Source organism: Heterocephalus glaber, unplaced genomic scaffold (assembly GCF_053883595.1).
Source record: "Heterocephalus glaber isolate CG9 unplaced genomic scaffold, H.glaber_assembly_v1.0 deba00001429, whole genome shotgun sequence".
NCBI lineage: Eukaryota > Metazoa > Chordata > Mammalia > Rodentia > Bathyergidae > Heterocephalus > Heterocephalus glaber.
The window spans coordinates 10,530,888-10,551,232 of record NW_028258294.1 but is presented as its reverse complement, the minus strand read 5'-3'; the positions used below and the strand labels follow the sequence as shown (position 1 = coordinate 10,551,232).

The following is a 20,345-nucleotide window of genomic DNA, read 5'->3' as shown; positions in this document are numbered from 1 at the left end:
TGTGTGATCACTAAATTAATCCACTGATTGGTTTGGCATAATTCTGGATGTGTATAATGGGAAGGTCCACCCTGGGTGTGAGTGTACCCACCTTAAGGGTGTGTGCCCTGGATAAACTATCAGAGTCAGAAGGAGGTCTGTTGTCATCATTTGCTGCTTGCTGCTTTTGCTTCCTTCTGCCTGACATGAACTATTTTTCCTCTGTCATGACCCTCTGCCATGCCACCTTGCCTTGGAGCCAGTTAATTATGCCTCTGCAAACTGTGAGTTGAAATAAACTTCTCCTCCTTTAACTTTGGGTGTTCGGTATTTTGTGTCAGCAACAAGAAAAGTAACTAAGCCATTATTATTTCTTACTACCCTTTAAGGTCTCCAAAGGAGCCCTAGAAATTTCTTCCATACTTAGTTATTATACCAGGAGTGACTAGGCAATGGTTGAAACACAGTGACATTTAGATGAGTTCTCTAAGACCCCTCAGATCAGATAAGGGTTGAATCTGGTGTCCTCATCAGGATGGAGCAGACCGCTAGCATACCTTACCTGGCTTTGTAATGGGCACTTGGAGTCCCTTTCCATAGTCCATGTCTTCTATACCCTGGGCCCAGATGGAGTAGGGCCGGCTGGCTTTGTTCTTAAATATGATCAGGATGGAGTCACCCACCTCAGCATGAATCATTGGGCCTAAAAGTAAAGGAAAGGACTATGTGCATTATCATTGTTCTTTCCAAAACTGATATAATTTAAATGAAGTAGTACTTAGCATAATAAAATACAGGCTAGCTTTCTCACTAATGCACTGCCTTTACAGGGCAATATTGTGTAGTACTAAATACTGTTGTAGTATTTAACAATGGGACTAATCCAGATTCAAATTCTGCCTCCTTCTCTTATAAGAGGCACCTTTGGTGAGTCATGTAATCTCAATCTCAATTTTCTTATCTATAAAACAGGTTTAATAATACCTTTCATATGGGGTTATAGTAAGGATTAAAGAAAACAATATATGTAAAAAGCTTATTTCAGTACATTGAAGCATGATAGGTATTCAATAAGTGCTTAACTTTTTACTACTAATGAGAAAGCACCTCTAAGAAAGACCATATCTACATGATGTGGTGACTTCAGTTGTAATTCCCCTGTGTAAACTTTGGAAGTCTAAAATTGCTTATTACCTCTGGTAAATGGATATTATAATAATGAGGATCCAATGAAGTAATGTATATTAAAGAGATTTGAAATATAAGAATGAAATAAAAACATTTATGTATGGATTTATGATCCACACAGTGATTTCACTAATGCACATCTAATGCTGTTATCAATACACAGAAACACTGGGGAGACAGGCACTCTCCAGCCCCTCATTTGTGTACTTTTCTGGTGGAAGCAATCACCAGAAAATCAATCACTGCCTCTCCATGGAGATGAGGCCACACCCAGCTGGAGAGAGCTCATGCCAGCATGAGTGTCCAATGGCCTCAGCCCAGCCAGGGGCCTCTCACCCTGTGGTGATCAGAACATGCGCACCACCGGAGTGTCTTATAGGACATTGTGTGTTAGTGTGTGGGTGTGCATGCGCATGCATGTACATGCTTGGGGCTGACAGTACACAGCTGAAATCCCGTGTCATACCCAAGAGTGCTAAGTGCTCCTCTTGAGGTGGTCGAGCTTTGATCTCCACAAATTCTCCATTGGTATATTCCCTATAAACCACCTTCTTGTACTGAGAGCCAATCCAGTTTTCAGTGTGGTTCATAAATATATCTCCATGTCTGCAAATCAGAAGCATCAGAAATTAAAGTTGTTAGAAAAAAATCCTCAAGTGTTTCTGAGTAATTTGGGGTTACTCCAGAATACTGCTCCCAAAGTCTGACTGTAATCAGAATCACCCCAGGAAGCTGGCCTCTTGGACCACCTCCTGGGAGTAAGGCCAAGAATCAGCACTTTAAAGCTCCTTAGGTTCTGATAAGGGCAGCCCAGCACCAGCTGATGGCCCACCTTCTGCAACAATTGCCCTCAACCACTGCTGGGTGCCAAATGGGTCCAACCTTAGAGATTTAAGGGGATCTCTTGAGGGCGAACTTCTCTTCTTGATGCTAATCTCACACATGGCACGTGCATGCACACATGCTTTCCTCTACCATCCTGAATTCCTCTAAGTTTCATATACATAATTCTATACTTTGCTGTGCTTTTCCTCTTTGGAAGATCTCAAGAAAGCCTGCAGGTTGTATTTTGAGGTTATACTCACATATAGATACATAGATACAGTCATTCTTATTATTCATAGTTTTTATGTTCTAGAAAATCACTACGAAGACTGAATTATAAGTGCTTTATGTATGATCCTGTTTAAAGATATTTTATTTAATATGTGCAAGTGACTCACTAACTGAGCTCACAGACAAAAGCACTATGACTCCTGCCTCAATTAAGGATCTCTAACTCACGTATTTTTTTTTCTCCCCTAAGGCATATCTCAGCTTTCTTGCGCTTAGAAGTACTGGATAGTGCTTCAACACTACTCTTTCACTGGCCATTTTAAACAATGAAATTACCAAAATAAAGCACACAAATACAAAAATCATGGCATTAAATAGACCCCCTCCTAATGATTTGTTTAGGGCAGGAGAGCTGAAATAAGAAAACAGAGAAATGCTTTGTTTGACCTTAGCTGTGAATATATGCATCAGGCAACTTACACTTTTCATAGCTCTGTGCATCTCTTCAAATGACCACAAAAGTGCTATAAGAATTGACTCTGGGGTTACAAATAAGTTTTATATATTAGCCATCTGCCTTAAAATCTTATCTTCAAGATGGGCAAGGAAAATTCGCAAATGTGAAATTCACAAAGAATGAGGATCAACTGTATTTGTACATCCATCATCAAGGTGAATCATCACAAAAAATCAGATTGTTTTAAATCTAAAATATCTGAGCATAATGGAACACACCTATAATCCTAGCTACTCAAGAGGCTGAGGTAGGAGTTTGAGGCCAGCTGAGCAAAATAATTAGTCCTTGTCAGAAAGGGAAGGGAAGGGAAAGGAAGGGGGAAGGGAAGCGAAGGGAAGGGAAGAGGGAACGGAATGGGGAAGGGAAGGGAAGGGGGAAGGGAAAAAGGAAAGGGAAAGGGAAGGGAAGGGAAACCTATCAATTTTATCTCCAAAATACAGTCAGTCTCATGTCCTACCATTTCCCCCATTCACTGCCTGCATTTGAATCTAAGCTGCCTGTATCACTTACCTGTGTTGGCTGGAATTGTTTCTCAGCACTCTCCCAGCCACCTATATAAGTCCTTTCTTTCTGTCCTCTATACTGCAAGAAGAGTGATCCAGACCAATAAATTTGACCAGGTTGCTCTATATGGAAAAACTTTTTATAACGTCCTTCTGAGAAACTCTGCAGTTTGGTTCTCAAGACCCTTCATAATCTACCATTGCCAACTCCCCAGTCTCATTTCCCATTACTAGATCCCCCCACTCTATGTTCTGGTCATTCTAAACATTCTCTCTTGAACATGATGCACATTCCCTCCCCTACAGGCCTTTATACATGCCTATCATTTTGCCAAGAAATGTTTCCCATCTCTTCAACTGGTTTGCTCTTCACATCCCAGCTCAAAGATCACTTCTTCAGGAAACTTTCCCTGACTACCTACCCTCTCCTTACCTTCCCCAACACAGTATATGTGCTTCTGGCTTGAGCTCCTGCTGCACTCTGCACTTCCTTTTTCTTAGCCATTGTCTCACTCCATATATTTGTTTTGAAATCTTCCTCATGGACCACAAATTCAGGATATAGAGCAACCTTGTCTATCCCCCTCCACCTTGTTTCATCAGCACTTTGCATAGTGCCTAGCACAAAGTAGGTATCAAAAAATACATATGTACCTTCTGCTCTGCACTATATACTTTACAAAGAAAGATAACTTTTCTTCTACTTTCATTTGCCATGAGTCCTCATAAAGCTTGTGGTGATGAGCAGGACAGACCCCGGAGCCAGGCTCTGGCTTTCCTCCTGTACAAAACTGGATGATGACAATGCACCTACCTCACAGAATTACTATGAGGAACTGTATGAGTTTATGTCAGTAAAGCACAATGTCAGGTACATATTAAGCACTATGTAAGCCTTTTATCATCATCTCAAGAGGAGGTTACATGGGATTCTGGGCAAAAGCTGATTGAATGGGTCAAACGTATATCACATATGGTTTGTAAAAACCTTAGCAAAATGCCTGATGCATATATGTGCTCAATAGATGATAATTATTATGGTGTGTCCCAGAATGGTTAAAAATCACATATATCAATCTACAGCACAGGAGTACTAGGATTATAACTTTACTTTTCAATAACAACTTAATTTCTGTTTTCAATTTAATTTCTTTCTTCAAATTCACTTCCATTGCAAAAACTTGCCCCTTGGAATTGTGCTGGTGGCATTATTTGTTGTCCATCTGGAAACTTGAGGCCTTCTCAGCATGTTCTTAGGTAACCCTAAAGAAAGACTTCTAAGTCCCAATGTATGGAAGAGAGGTTGTGTTGACCAGAGCAATACATGTCTCAGAGTTAACCTCTACTAAGAGGTGGTCTGAAAGGAGTCAACCATCCTCATTGGAGGAAAGATAGTCTCTTTAATAAATGCTGTTGGAAAAACTGGATTTCAGCTTGCCAAAGATTAAAACTAGAACCCTATCTTTCACTATGCACTATACTAAAATTGACATGGATTAAAGATCTAAATATTTAAATAGAAACACTAAACTTGCTGGAACATAAGTTAGGTAGAACTCTCAAAGACATTGGCATAGGAAAAGACTTTATGAACAAATCCTCAGTAGCATGGGAACTAGCACAAAGAATCAATAACTGGGATCTCATCTTATTAAAAAGCTTCTGCACTGCAAGAGAAACCACCAACTAAGAGACCACCAGAGCTAATAGACAACCTACAATGTGGGAAAACATTTTTACCAGCTGTTCCTCAAAGGTCTACTAACTAGAATATGTAAAGAACTAAAAAAAATCAGACCCCCCAAATTTAAAGACCCAATTCAAAAATGGGCATCTGAAATGAACAGACATTTCTCAGACAAAGAAATAAAAGCAGCAAATAAACATATGAAAAAACGTTCAGTATCACTGTTCATTCGAGAGATGCAGATGAAAACCACACTGAGATTCCACCTCACCCCAGAAAGAGTGGCTGCTATCAAGAAATCAACCAATAAAAAATGCTGGCGGGGTTGTGGGGAGAGAGGAACCCTTCTCCGTTGTTGGTGGGAGTACAAACTGGTGCAACCACTGTGGAAATCAGTATGAAGATATGTAAAAAAACTAGGATTAGATGGCCCATTTGACCTAGCTATTCCTCTGCTGGGTATCTTCCCTAAAGAATTAAAAGAATCATACCAAAGTGATATATGTGCACCCATGTTTATAGTGACACAGTTTGTAATAGCTAAAGCTTGGAAACAGCCCAGTTGCCCATCAACTGGAGACTGGATAAAGAAAATGCGGGGGTTTTTAAAAATAAAATGGAATACTACTCAGCCATAAAGAATGAAAAACTATAGACATTTATAGCTAAGTGGATGCACATTGAGGCCATACTCTTAAGTGAAATAAATAGGACCCACATGTGTAAATACTGAATAGTTTCTCTGGAGTGAAAAACTAAAAGAGTAAATAAGGATCAAAATGTTTAATTGATAATGTGAAATAAGAAGAAGAGTTCTAAAGGAGTAGGGGAAGTGGGAGGGGTAGGGGAAAGGAAAGAAGGGAAAAGAAAAAATATGAGAAAAGGAAAAAAATGGAAACAAAAGTCTTTGTAAATAGGAAGGGTGGGAGGGGGTGAAGGGAGGGCAGGGGAATGGGGGGAAAAAAATAAGAACCAAGATACATCATGTAAAAGTACAAGATCCCAATGATGAATGTAACTGTATTGTATACCTAAAATGTGCCAATAAACTTAATGGAAAAAAGAGGTGTTCTGAAAAACAGGCATGACTCCATCATGGCTTTGGAGAAAAAAAAACAGGCATAGAAACAGGGTTTGAAGGGCATTTGTCCCTGGGCTCCTATTACAGAGATGCTGCAGAGGAGTTACTCTGAGAACCTGTCATTTCAGTTCTGTACTGAGTGTTTATCTATAGAATGTGGTGTACTTTGAAACATGTCTTTATCTCACTTTGTTCTTATTTATTGACAGGCAATAATGTGGTAAGGAAAGGAGACAATTATGGCATTTTACCTCTCCTCTCCAGTACTTGGGAGAGAATCCCATAACTGAAGGTAGACTTTCTTGTCAGTCCAGAGGAATGGGGGCTTCAAACAGAGGTTAAAAGGAGTTGCAAGAAAACAATCAAGGCTCTGTTTCTTATACCCTTGTGGGATTGTACACATAGCAAAATTATTATACAATTTTTGCTTCAGTTATTGCAGCCATTTAGTGGAACAATCATTTTAGAAAAGCCTGAATTAGTATGCATTTCATTTTCTGCTATGCGGGCACTGGTTTGTACTGGTAGCACAAGTTTCCCAGAAGATGGGTGTCTCCTTAAACAAATAGATTAGTGAATAATTGCATGATTTTTAATCTTCTTGTCCTCAAGGCAAATCTTCAATATAATCATTTTCCTTTTTTAATCCATATAATGGCATTAATACACTCTCTTTTCCAGGAGTATGACACTTCAAAACAAAGGCCAGCTAGTAGCAAGAAGGAAGAGAAAAAATTGTGTTAAGATTAGGAACAGAAAATTTTAGATGTTTGGTTTTGCCACAGCCCTAGAGGATTTGTATGAGGTGTGGGCAGGTAAGCATGGCAGGAAGGGGTAGAAGTAGGTGATAATAAGAAACAAAGAGAAATTGGGGGAATGAAAGACAATACAGTATATTGGAGAGAACATGGATTTATCTTCAAAAGATCTATATTCAGTTCTGCCAGTGACTATGTGGACAACTTAACTATTTGAACTCAAGTTTCCTCATTTTCATATTAGGATAGCAATACATAAGCAGCAGATTATTGTGAAGTGGGTGGTATTAACTTTGGAGGAGGAGGTCTATAGTCTGCACCTAATTTCTTCCTTGTGTAACTCTATCCTGAGCCACCCTGGAGAGTTGATTACTGGACTCGGGTCAGGGGAGTAGAAGACCAGCACTCACAAGCCTGCCTGTGGCTTAAGCATTGCTGATTCTTTGGCATGTAGTACTGGCTGACATCACTTCCAAAGAAGGGTCAACCTTGAGGACTTTATGGATAGAGGGCCTAATTCCCACCCTGATTCAGGGATCCCTCCTAAGGCAATGGCCTCCTACTCCTCCTCAGTTGTCCCTACCTAGATCTCTTCTTCACCAATAGTTTGTCTTCAGCTCTGCTTCCCTGTGCTCTTCATTCTACAGTATCCTATTTGAGATCTATACTCCTTGCCTGTCTCCTCTGACCTCTGTGGTCTTCCTAGTCCCACAGTGTCTGTGGGATTTGCCTGTTCTCCTTTCCTCCTGTGTGCTCACTCAAAGGCACATCCATCCATCAACAGCCACACAACAGAGGAGTCACCACTAGGGGAGGTACACAGAGCTGACAGAGGAGTGCTCTCAGGAGGACCTCACACTCCCTTTCAGGCTGCAGACTCACAGCTTCCTTAATCATCTGTGCAGAAAATACCCCAGCATTTTTAGATTTCAGTGTGTGATAAATGCCTACAGAGCATACACACTCCCACCGAAGAGACTTGGCGGCTTCGCCTGTGGTACCTTTCCCCTCCTGCGTCCAAGGGCTGCTTTTCGAACTCCCAGTTTTTGTTAGGGGCATAATCCCATTCTACCTCTTCAGCGGCGATGTAAAAGGTTCTTATCATCCCGTAGGGCTGCTCAGAAGGGTCCCTGTTGCCGCAGCTGTTGACCTCATATATCTGACTCATGCCTCTGGTGAAGTGATGCAAGGTGGAGCAAAACACCTTGAAAATACCTTAAAGAGAAAGAGCTTGACATTGTACACAGTGCTAGATTTTGTTGGTGCCCTTGGTCTGCTTTTAGTAAAACTATACGTTATTTCAAAATCAGCAGCCAGTAAGGTGAACTTTTAAATACCAATTTTGTGGTGTTTTAAAAGCAGACCCTAAAGGAAATAAAGTACTTTGAATATATTTATGTTTGGAGGGAAAATACCATCTTAAATTCATTTGCAATGGGAAAATAACTTCTCTGGATGGTCCCTATTCTACAAACCTACAAGAAGACAGGCATGCCAGGAAAATCACTAATGAGTGTGATTATTTTAGCCTAGGCCAATTTAAAAAGAGCTAATTACTTGTAAGATGCATATCCTAGAAAAGTTCAGAGTAGGCCATCTTTCTGAAGTCATGGATTTTGCCCTGAAGGATTTCAAAAACTATAAATCACAATAAATATATGAGATGTTATTATTATAAAAGCCAAATGTATTACTTCATTAAAGTCTTGAGCAAAGGAGATTCTCATGCCCAGTGGTAAATCTACATTATACCAGATGAAAAAGAAAAAGAAGGGAAATATCAACTAGATTTCTCTACACAATATCAACAATCATATCTATGAGTGAAATTTATGTATTTTCTAAACTGAATTTTCTACATGCACTGGCATCAGGTAGATTTATCATAATTGAACTCACCATAGAGTCAAATGAAGCAAAATTATTGAGATATTAACTCTCAATGAAATTATTGGATCAATAGATCTTTCCTTTCTGTAATATACTGTTCTTCAGAGGTGAGTGATTAGTGTGCCTTCCATTAACCATCAACAGTGCACAGAAGGAGCTTCAATCTTGCTTCATATGCAACTCTGTTGTTTAATGTTTTCTTTTTTTTTTGGTACTGGGGATCAAACTCCAGTCCTTGCGCTTTCAAGGCAGGTGGGGGAACCACTGAGCTAAATCCCTGGCCCTCTGTTGTTAAATGTTACAATGTTGTTGAATGGATAACAAAAACAGTTAACCTTATGGTGCCCAAGCTCCCCAACTGAAGAGGACTTTCATAAGGAAGGGTCTTTGTGAAGCCAGAGAAGATACCTCTGAAGGCAGACTGGGAAAGACCTCCCTATGCACTTTTTTGTCCCCTGGAAGCCCATGATGTATGTTCCCATCACACTTCTTTGATAGTGGAGGAATTATCTTCTCTAAGAACAATAGGAAATGTTCGCATTGCAGCTTATTTTTTCCTTTTCTCACTATTCGAGCACTGTTCTCGGCTTGCAGGTAAGGCATGAGATTTAGTGAAATGACCAAGCTGTTAGGGAGTCACAACTTTATGCTCAGCCCCAAATATGAACCAGAAAACATTGTTATGAAGCTCTCTAGAAGCCTGTGGGGCAAATGAATAGTGATCAAAGCACTGGGGTAAATAGCTAAATCTCTGAAAAGATTCCAACCACTTCCATCTTTGAGTGTCTGTTTCTATGGGTTAATATGATTTGGCTGTTTCCTAACCTCCTCCCCTCTTTGGTCTTGAAGAGTGTATTTTTAAAAAAACAATGCTGTGTTCAAGGCATCCTTTGGTTTGGGTGATTCATAATCGCTTATACTAATGTGGCTAGGTTGAAAACTCTGAGAAATTCACAAGTTTGTAAGGCAAAGATCATAGAGCTCCTAGCTTTAGGCAGTTCTTGAGCAAAAGTTTTGAAGTTCAAGCATATTCTTAACTGATGACACAGAGGCATCTGAAGTGTAGTTCCAGGGTGAGGTAAACAAGTAGCCTGTCCATTACTAAGAGAGGCAGAATCAGCAAGTACTCCTCTTGGGTGGCGTACTGGTTTCTTACTAGAAAAAAATCCTTTCTCAGGGCTATGAATCAAGAACATTCAACAGGATTTGTATGGCAAAGTCATTTAGAGGGCTCCCACTTCCTGCTTTGTGGGTGTTACTTCCTCTCTTCATGACACTGTGAGTTTGGACTAAAATAGCCAGAACCCTCTGGTTTGAATCAAGATTATACCTGTTTTTTGTTGTTGTTGTTGTTGTTGTTTTGTTTTTTTTGAGACAGGATCTCTCTACGTAGTCCAGGCTGGCCTTGAACTTGTGACCCTCCTGCCTCAGCCTCCTAAGTGTTGGGACTACAGATGTGCACCACCACACCTCCTGGCTCAAAACAATATCTGTTTCTACACCCCTTGAAGTACTCAAAGTCTACTAGTTTCTGAGTGAGGGTTTTATGAAGATAAATTGGAATTTAGTCACCTGTGATAGGCTCATTAAATTTACCTGCGTGATCTGCCTGCATGAATGCTGTTGTGGCCATGTGGGGAAACAGAGCCAGGGAATCACGATGAGTCCCTCGAAGGTTGATGGTGTTCCCTTGAAAATAAACGCCATGCATGTCGGTGTCCGTACCCATTCCAATCAAATGCCAGGAAACTCTATCCTTTTTGCAAATGGTTAGGCCTGGTTGGTTGCCATACATATAACCATTAATAGCTAAAGAGAAGGAAGGAGAGAATCAGAGCCCGCGACAATTATGTGGATATATTAAAACACCATTCTAGCTAAAGCTCATCAGTATATTTGGAACAAGAGGGTTCAAGTGTGGAAACTGTGTCAGAAGTTGTGGATAAGGTACATAATTATGCCTCATGCTTGACGTTCCTTAGAGAGATAAATATACTTCCCCTTCTAGTCCATACTAATGTCCATGCTGAGAACAACTATCATACACATGAACGGCCTTCTGGTATAATCTCATTGTCAAATAAAATGACTTTTTACTTCTGTGTCTTTTGAACCAGCAGTGCTTGGTAATTGTACTTAAACCTGATTATATTACCAGAAATTCAAAGAAACAATGGGGTTTATGAAGAGAACACAGTCTCTGGGGGAAAAAAACCACTTGATTTGGAACTCTAAAGTTTCTCTCATAATTAATGTAAATTTTGAATTAAGATATATAACTTTAAGATACTTAAACTTTGCTTTGAAATGAGTATCTTGCATTTCCATAATATTAAAATGAGTTTTACATTGCTAAACCAGGTTGGGGCTGAATTTTACACTGTCCATTTAGTTGTTTTATATTTTCTACATAAAGGCCTCTAGAATGATAAACTTCTTTTATATTTGGATTTCCTACTAAGAAATTACTGTCTTCCCATTTCTAGTATAGCTTTTTATTGTCTACTAAGAAGTTCAAACACATTTCATATCTATTTATAGCAAAACTTTTCTAGAAGATATTAAAAGTTCATTAGTCCTAGTATTAGAAATTCAAAACAGAAACTAAGGATGGCATCAGGCTGGGCTCTGTCATTCTCTTACTTTCCTTCACACGCACTGCTTCACACCTAGAATGAGTACTTTTTTTTCCTACACTATCCGTTCAAAAACAGGCAAATGGGGGCAACTGATTCTAATGACCCAAGCCCATTGCTGAAGGGAGCAGGTTAGGAGTTTCTGCCCTTGATAGGGAGGCCTGAGGTCAAGCGGATGTCTGGTCTTCACTGAGAAAGCCCCAAGCACTACAGTGGCTTTCAAAGCGTGGCCTCCGGGCTGGTAACATATTAGGAACTCGGTAGAGGTATGAATTCTTGGGCCACCCTGAGCTTACTGAAAGAGAAACTGGGTGGGGGCCTGTAATGCATTTTGATAGGTCCTCCAGTGGCCTGGGGCAGCTTAGGCCCTGGCCGGCAGCGACTGGGCACAGCAATCCCTTCTGTGACTGTAGCCTCACATTAGGGCACAGGGTGTCAGTTGGTCCTATCTCCAGGTGTGCTTCCTTCCCATCTTGGGATTTTGACGTGAACAGGTGAAGTTTTATGATTTTTTTTTTTTGGTTAATAGTACGCTTGCTATTATGGCCACTATGTAAATGTTACTCTGAACACATATTTATATACCTACCATGTTACTTAGTGACACTCTCCCAACATTTGTATGTGTATTTGTGAAGGTGTTTGCATCAGTCATTTAAAAATTTTTTCAACCTAAATATTCTAAAAGGTATGCTGAATAAATTTAAAAAATCCAGCTTGAGTCACAGCAGCCTTAGTTTTGGGGAAGAGCAGTAAGGAGTTCCTGAAGCAAAAATCTCCTATGTGGTGACTGACTCAACTTTAGTGCTTTGTGGCTGCCTGTGGTTTATATGATGCTTTGTGTTGCAAGCCACGAACCCTCCCAAGCTGGTGTGACGCTGAACCAGATCCCTCTGGCCCCTCTATCCCTGTCATCTTTCTCCTGAGCTCACCTCTTAGAGGTCCTCTATTTTCTTTCAGAAACCAAATTGCACAGCTGTGCTTTGTATGTGGAAATCCTGCAATCTTGGGAATACATATAAATTACTTTTTAAAGCCCCCAAAGTGAAGTGAGGATGGGGAGAGCAGAAGCCTTATTCAAGTCTTTACCCAAGCTGTTCACAAAGAATAAAGTTAGGAGAATGACCGGAAAAAAAAAAAAAAGATACATTAGTCCATGCTTCCTTTGGTCTAAGTGGGGACTCGGCAGCACCTGAGCATCAGGGACCATGGGAATCTGTGATGGGTCCTGTGGGTTACTTTTAACTTTGGACTTTTTTATTTCTTTGGCTGAGAGGAAGGTTGGGGGATATTTTTTATTCTTCAATAATGTTTTAAAAGGCAATGAATATACATTATACTTGGATTAAAACAAGTGGTTTACCACCTATTATTTTACAGCACTTGCATTAGCACTTTCGTCAACTGCACACTTGTAGGCAGATAATGTGCCCAAGACTAATGAGACTCTTGTGTTGATCACAACTGATTACCAGGTGGTTTGCTATTGCACCTTGATACCGAGATAGGATGAGGAAACTAAGCAATTCCTCCCAAATGAAAATCTGAAATAGGAATTACTAGTATTTTACAAATTAACACTTTCAGCAGTCATTCATACTATTTGATTAGAGATACATACTTTGGTGTTTATTATCTCTAGGGTTATCTGACTCGATGTTATTTCCAGCCCACAAGAAGGAATTTTGTCAGTAATTTTCTGAATTTCTAATGTACTGTTATTTTTTTGTTCAAATTTCTGTGTTAATTATCCAAAATATTTTAGAAGTAATCATTAAGTTTCACAATATGTCTGGGAGATACCTGCGAAGCTGAAGGCATGAACTAACGTACTTCAAGATCAAGGGCAATACTGAAGAAACCAAGACAAAGACAGTTAATATATTCTAAACGTTTCACTTTCAAGGCAATTAAGCCTTTCATCAACAGGAGAGAAAGCATTTATCATACCATGCATTCGGTTGGATTTTACAAACTCTTTGTCTTCCTTGTCAATACTGAAGGGACGCCAGGTAAACTTCTGAATGTTTTCATCAAGATACCTGCTCAGATTCTCATCAAAGACTGTGAATAGTAGGTAAAATTCTTTGTCTATTCCTTTCTATGGAGAAGGAAGAAACGAAGCTATGAAGAGTACATCTTGCAGGAATTTATAGCATTGCTTCACTTTTAAAGTTTACACAAACTTTATACATTTGCGTTAATTATCAACATTAGAGTCACTGGGTTATTTTGTAAATCAAATTTGTAGGCATGACCTTGTTAAGTTCATAAGACACTCTTCTTATTATGTCCTTTACTCTCCCTGTGTGACTTCCTCTAAGGAATTACTTCTGTGCTCAGAAGCCTTTGTACAGTGTGGTACCCCTGCAGTCAGACTGCTCTGCTCTGCCTTTCTCTTCCTACCATGGATGGCCAGTGCCCCAGATGGGAGGGAGAGAGAGAAGGGGAGAAGGAAGGGAGATAAGGATTGGAAGTAGGCAGTTTGATTGAATGGTTATTGTGAAGAGTCATAATTATTTTTAAAATGGTCTTATATTACGTACCCATATTCTATGACATCCTTCACCTCTGGGAGAATTTTTATGACGTTTACTAGAAAGAGCTGCAAACACCTATTTCCTTGTTCATTTCTCAACCTGCCTAGAAGACGCCTGATCAAGTTTTTATCTGTAGAGGAACTGATACATGTTAAGTGTTTCTCACGTATTTCTTGAAAGTAACTTTGGCTGAGTATATTTCTCTCTCAACTAAATTTCACGTGGAGGGTTGTTTCAGATTAATATTTTTCCCCTCGAATATTATGTTAAGTGGTCTTATTACAAACAATATTTGCTTTGTGCAACAGTTTTCACAGAGAAACTTCTAGCAAACCTCAAATTTACTACTGAGTAGATACAATGGAAAAAATAGAACTACCTTACAACTATTTTGTGATACTCTCTTCAGATCAGGAAGCAAGTTAGTGTACTGGGAAAAGGACAGAATTAAACTCTCAAAGTCCTGTGTTATGCTGACTTTTGCTACTTACTAGGTGTGTTTCCTACACTATCAATCAATTTCTTTGCCCTTTGCTTTTTCAGCTTTAAAATAGTGATAACCATTCTGTTTTATGTTATATTATTGTTCAGATACAATACAAGTACTCAGTTTATTACATATATAATAGATATTTCTGGGGTTGGTCCACCATATGGGGAAATGAAAACCTGAGTTGGCTCAAGATGCTTTGTGTTCCCTAAACCTAGAAATTTATCTGAGCTCAGAAGTAGTCTATATCATGCCATATATTATATAATATCCCACTTACATAAATTGGCTATGTCTGACTGGTGATGTAATTTTTGAAGTAAATGGTTAAATGACTAGATTTTTCTCTTTACATAAATGTATTTCACATCATGTAGACATAGCTTGAAATGCTTTATTTTGCCCCACTAATCAGTGTAACCATCCAAGCGTCTAAAAGTTGGGACTTGCAAGAAGTTATCTATACATTTTATTGTTCATTCAGCCACAATGATTAAACTTCCAGTTTATAGGAATCAGTTACATTAGTTCTCAGCCTTAGCTGAACATGGGAATCACCTGGAGATCTGATTTGATTGGTCTGTAGGATTTGAATAGAGTGCTTAAAATGCCTCCTGGTATGGCCAAGTGTGAGAAATTTTGTCCAGTAGGAAGGATCCCAATCAAGTTCCATGTAGACCTCTGAAGATTTCAGAATCAAAGCATCACACAGGCAATGAAGCCTACCGAATCCCAAGTGCAATAAAGAGAAATGCTAGGCTCCTGGGTGAGTGATGGTAACTTTAGAAATTTAGATCTTAAATTTTAAAAAAACCTCATTATGTAAAGGCCAATTCCAAGAGGAAAGGAGAGAAATTGATTTTGTAATTAACTCTTTATCACTATCTAATCTCTAGTCATAGTATTGATTTCTCCCACATAACCCTGAGAAGAACCTAGTGACATTTTGATGGCCTACCTGTGTCCCATCAGCATTCAGAGCACCCTTTTTACAGACTAGCAAAGGCCCTACAAGGCCAGAGCTGGTGTCTTTGATTGGGTCAACTGCTGAGAAGTAAAGATAGGTCAGGCAAGGGGGATCACCAGCTGCTGGGCTGACACTTTCAGGCACTGTCCACCTGTATGTGAAGGTTTCTCCTGGCTTAACATGTGCTCCTGGTTTCAGAAATCCTGAGGATACAAATGAAACACTTACTTAAAGCAACATCCAAGATCATTAAAGTTGTCAGACTGGGTCTCAAGCCCTGAGCATCCTTCTCTGATGATGACATATTTTTTAGAAGGACAATTGTTTTACATATTCTACCAAGGGAGGCCACTTCCACAGTCTGCTGTATTATAAGACAGAAGATTAAGCCAAAAGATAATCTCTTCTGTAAGCTGTACAATTTCTTTGAATCCAGATATTACATTTGGCAAATATTTAAAAAGTGATACCTCAATTCAGTAATAAAAATGCAAATCCATATGATATTATTGAGTGCCTTCTATGTGAAATATCTTGGTCGAACAGAAGGTACCCCAAAAAGTTAAGCAAGAGACCTATCTTTAAAAAGTTTGAAATCTGGGAGACTGAACTAGGAAATTACTCAAATAACTACAAGCTAGTAGAAGTTAGTGTTCAAGGTCACAAAGCTGATAAATGGCAAATCCAGGATTCAGACTAAAGTCTGTTTGGTCCTGTGCACTTAATTCTCACATTGTATTGCAAAAAACGCATTAGATTTATCCCAATAGACAAGGTTACAAACTCACTCTGTATCTTGTCCTACATTTTGCAAAAAATAATAATAATAATATTGTGTTCAATAAGATTGCTGAGTTAGGCCAAGGATATAGCTCAGTGGTGCCACACCTGCCTTGCAAGTGCAAGGTCCTGAGTTAGATCCCCGGTACCAAAAAAAAGGATTGCTGAGTTTGAAAAAAAAAGGAAAATATGAACATTTAAGCTGTTTCTGATACTATCTCTGCACCCACTCGTACAAAGTCATTCTGAGCATCCTGACCAAGGAAGAGAGTGCAGGACCAAGAGATACTGCTATGGCAGGAGAGGGTCAGGCTGGGTCTCCCTCCATTCCTTCCTCCCCCGCCCCTTCACCATTACCACAAAGCTGCTTTTGACTGGGCCTGGCTTCACACCTGGGCATGGGCAAGTATCCCCAGCAGCTGTTATGTCTTGTGCAGTGATGGGGACATGTACTGAGGAAAGGAATTTCCCAAGAGCAGAATTGTTAGTGGAAGGATAGTTCATGCAGCCCCTTGGATGCATAGAACCTATTCTCCCTGGTTTGGGAAGAATAGAGGCCAAATATGATGGTCAGCATAGAATACTGATTTTTACACTTAGCCAAAAGGCCAAGAAGTGATAATAAAATACTGATTTCATTTTTTAAAAAATTTATGTATGTATTTATTTATTTATTGGTACTGGGGATCGAACTCGGGTCCTTGTGCTTGCGTAGCAGGTGGTGAAACCACTGAGCTAAATCCCTGGCCCATAAAATACTGATTTTAAATAATTATTTCTTGGTAGATACAGAGCAAAGACCATGTGTAAGATTGTGGTGTTAACAAAAACTGGAAATCAGATTTCCCATCAGCTTTCACCAGCAGAAAAATTCCTTGCAACTTGTAGCAGAAATGCTCTCCCTTTTAGAGAAGTGGAAATGATTTGGAAAGTAGCTCACATTGAAGTTTACTATGTTACTGGGGGGAAAGGAAAGAAACTAACATTTTCAAAGAACCTACTGTGGGCCAGGCCCTGTCTTGCAGTCTTTTCTTTCCTTTCCAAAGTTCCGTGAGATGAGTATTATTATATGCATTTAATAAGTACAAAGAATAAGGTTCAGAAAATTTAAGTAATTGCCTATACTCTCAGGGTTGCTAAGAGAAGAGATCAAGATTTGAAACAGGTTCATCTACTTCTTAGTTCTTTGCTCACTTATCCTGTTTCCTGCCTAAGCCTAGCCTGAGACTTACCATCTATGTTTGGGGCTGCATCAGATGCCTTGTCATAGAGCACACCATGGGGCAAAATGCTGTAGACTTTGTCAGCTTTGTTGGCAAAAGTCACTAGCAGGGTATCACCCACCTCTGCCTTGATGACTGGGCCTGGAAAATATTGAGAAGGAAGAGGGTGAAAAGAGATAGAAAGAGGTGACTAGGAGCAGTAGAGCTATTCTCTGTGGATGAAACATTTTTCCCTTCAAAATATGAATTTAGTTTTACTATACCAAGAATTCCAAGATGGGCTTCTGTCTCAGAAGGTCTCTTTCTTTGAGTAAAAGATTCATCAACATACTCTGTATATTGAGCCTTCCAATATTTTCCTCCTATTCTGTTTTCCCCTTGTGTGAAGTAGAATGCAGAGTCACTATGGAAAGATATAAAAACAAAACTAAGAACACATCCTGACATATCCACCAAATGCCTTAATTATGGAGTTTCATTTTGTTATCTATCCCACTCATCCACCCATCTTCCCAGAAAACACTGCAGAGTCTTCAACCAAGTTCCCAGAAAGTTAACCAGCTTTAAAGGTCTTCAGAAGCTGGATGGTGGTCAAGCTCATTTCTCTCTTAGTCACTGTACTTTCTTCCTCTGGAAGTCCATCAACCAAAGAAGTCACAGGTAAACTCTTCACTTACCAATACTCGAGTCCCAGAAATGTGTCCTACCAAATAATAAAGAGCGAAGTGGTTTCTCTGCAGAAAATGCATCCTACTCTCTTGCTGATGGCAATATGAATAGTCTCTACTTAAAATAAGCTCTTTGATTATCTGGCACACTTAAGGAATGGAGTGTCAAGTAAATCAAATTGTTTAATTAATGGAGAGTTATAAACTATATACATGAAATACCAAATTTCAAAGTTGTGAAATACAATAATATAATCTCTAATACTATGTACTATCTTATTTCCATCAATGGTAATGTTACTCTTGAAGTTGGTTACTGTCTTTATCTTTTGTCTCATCCCCTTAGCTCATTCATTTATTTTTATCTATCTATCTATCTATCTATCTATCTATCTATCTATTTATTTTTATGGTGCCAGGGATTGAACTCAGGACCTTGCACTTGCCAGGCAGGCACTGTGCTGCTGAGCAACATCCCCAGCCCTCATCCCCTTAGCTCATTCACCCTTACTTTGTAAGTTTCTTTTTTATTCTCCCTTTTCAACACCCATTTTGTACCTTTCCCTTTCCTTCCTCTCCACTACTACAACCCCAGTTTGTGCCCTTTCCACCTTGAGTTTGGATCGCGATATGAACATCCTAACTGCATATTCTGCGTCCTCTATCTTGCACTCATTCATTTATTTTTTTTCCTCACCACATACATTACTAGAACTTTGATCTACAAAATGGTAACTTTCATTGTCATTTACCTGTCCCCAAATCTTCAACTGCTTCCAATTGCTAATCAAATTAAGTTCAAAAGTATCAAAGGACCTCTGCAATTGACAGTTTATCCCATTTTCTCACTATTGCTCCATGAAAATGTTCACTCCCTTATTCAGATACTGCACTCCATCCTTTCTAACCTACTCACTCTCTCCTATACAGTAGGTGTTTTGTAGTAACTCCTGCATCTAAATTTTCTCTTTTCACAATTCACTTAAATATATTTTGTCACTCTTGATCATCCTGTTTGAAAGCCAAGTGTTTCTTGGTTATCTTTGCTTTCTCTGAATACCCAGAGAACTCACTCATTTTTATTTCCAATGTGAAAAATTATTTCTCTTCTCCTGTCTACTTTCACAGCTACTTTCTCCACATAAAGATGTCAACATTTTCTTAGACACTTTTGTATTTCTCATGCCACCATACAATGTGATTTCATATACCACATTAAATATTCACTGATACTTAATGCTGATTCTCAATATTCTGTTTATGAAGAAATATTGGCCAACAGAGAATATTGATATCAAAGAGTTTTTTCATAGATGATTGCTACAAATTTGCAAGTGCATAAACTAAAATCAAAATGGATTAAAGATCTAAATATTAAAATAGAAACTCTGAACCAGTTGGAACAGAGGTTAGATAGAACCCTTGAAAATATCAGTGTAGGAAAAGATTTTATGAACAAAACCTCAGTTGCCCGTGAACTAGCACAAACAATCAACAAGTGGGATCTCTTCTTATTAAAAGGCTTCTGCACAGCAAGAGAAACCACCAGCAGTGTGAAGAGACAACCCACAATGTGGGAAAAAATCTTCACCTGCTGTTCCTTAGACAAAGGTCTACTATCTCAAATCTATAAAGAACTTAAAAAGATCAGACCTCCCAAATTGAAAGACCCAGTCTGAAAATGGGCATCTGAAATGAACAGACATTTCTCAGACAAAGAAGTAGAAATAGCAAATAAATACATGAAAAAATGTTCAACATCACTGGTCATTCGAGAGATGCAAATGAAAACAACGCTGAGATTCCACTTTACTCCAGAAAGAATGGCTACTATCATGAAATCAACCAATAACAAATGCTGGCAGGGCTGTGGGGAAAGAGGAACCCTGTTCCACTGCTGGTGGGAGTGTAGACTGGTGTAACCACTGTGGAAATCAGTATGGAGATACCTCAAAGAACTAGGACTGGAAGTCCCATTTGACCCAGCTATTCCCCTGCTGAATATCTTCCCCAAAGAATTAAAAGAATCATACCACAGTGATATATGTGCACCCATGTTCATAGCAGCACAGTATGTAATAGCTAAAACTTGGAAACAGCCCAAATGCCCATCAACTGGAGACTGGATAAAGAAAATGTGGTTTTTAAAATAAAATGGAGTACTACTCAGCCATAAAAAATGGGAAATTAGAGACATTTACAGCTAAATGGATGCACATTGAGGCAATACTCTTAAGTGAAATAAATAGGACACACATGTGTGAATACTGAATAGTTTCTCTTGTGTGAGAAACTGAAATTGTAAATAAGGACTAAATGTATAATAGGTAATGTGAAATAGGAAGAAAAGGGGCAAAGGGGAAGGAAGTGGGAGGACTAGGG

General features: G+C 39.1%; 1 protein-coding gene across 2 annotated transcripts in view; it reads right to left on the bottom strand.

Moving 5' to 3' along the window:
* Nucleotides 1-20,345, bottom strand: part of Hephl1 (hephaestin like 1) — a 70,169-nt gene that overhangs the window by 10,200 nt on the left and 39,624 nt on the right. For both annotated transcript variants that reach the window (XR_015451619.1, XM_004838044.3), the window contains exons 7-14: nt 17,559-17,698; nt 17,305-17,436; nt 15,284-15,495; nt 13,246-13,396; nt 10,256-10,468; nt 7,771-7,984; nt 1,634-1,773; nt 542-682 (exon numbers count right to left, since the gene is read on the bottom strand). Coding sequence is in view for 1 of the 2 variants with exons in the window: in XM_004838044.3 (XP_004838101.1) it covers nt 542-682; nt 1,634-1,773; nt 7,771-7,984; nt 10,256-10,468; nt 13,246-13,396; nt 15,284-15,495; nt 17,305-17,436; nt 17,559-17,698 (1,343 nt within the window). In the remaining variant the exon portion in view is untranslated. The remainder of the gene's footprint in view (nt 1-541; nt 683-1,633; nt 1,774-7,770; nt 7,985-10,255; nt 10,469-13,245; nt 13,397-15,283; nt 15,496-17,304; nt 17,437-17,558; nt 17,699-20,345) is intronic.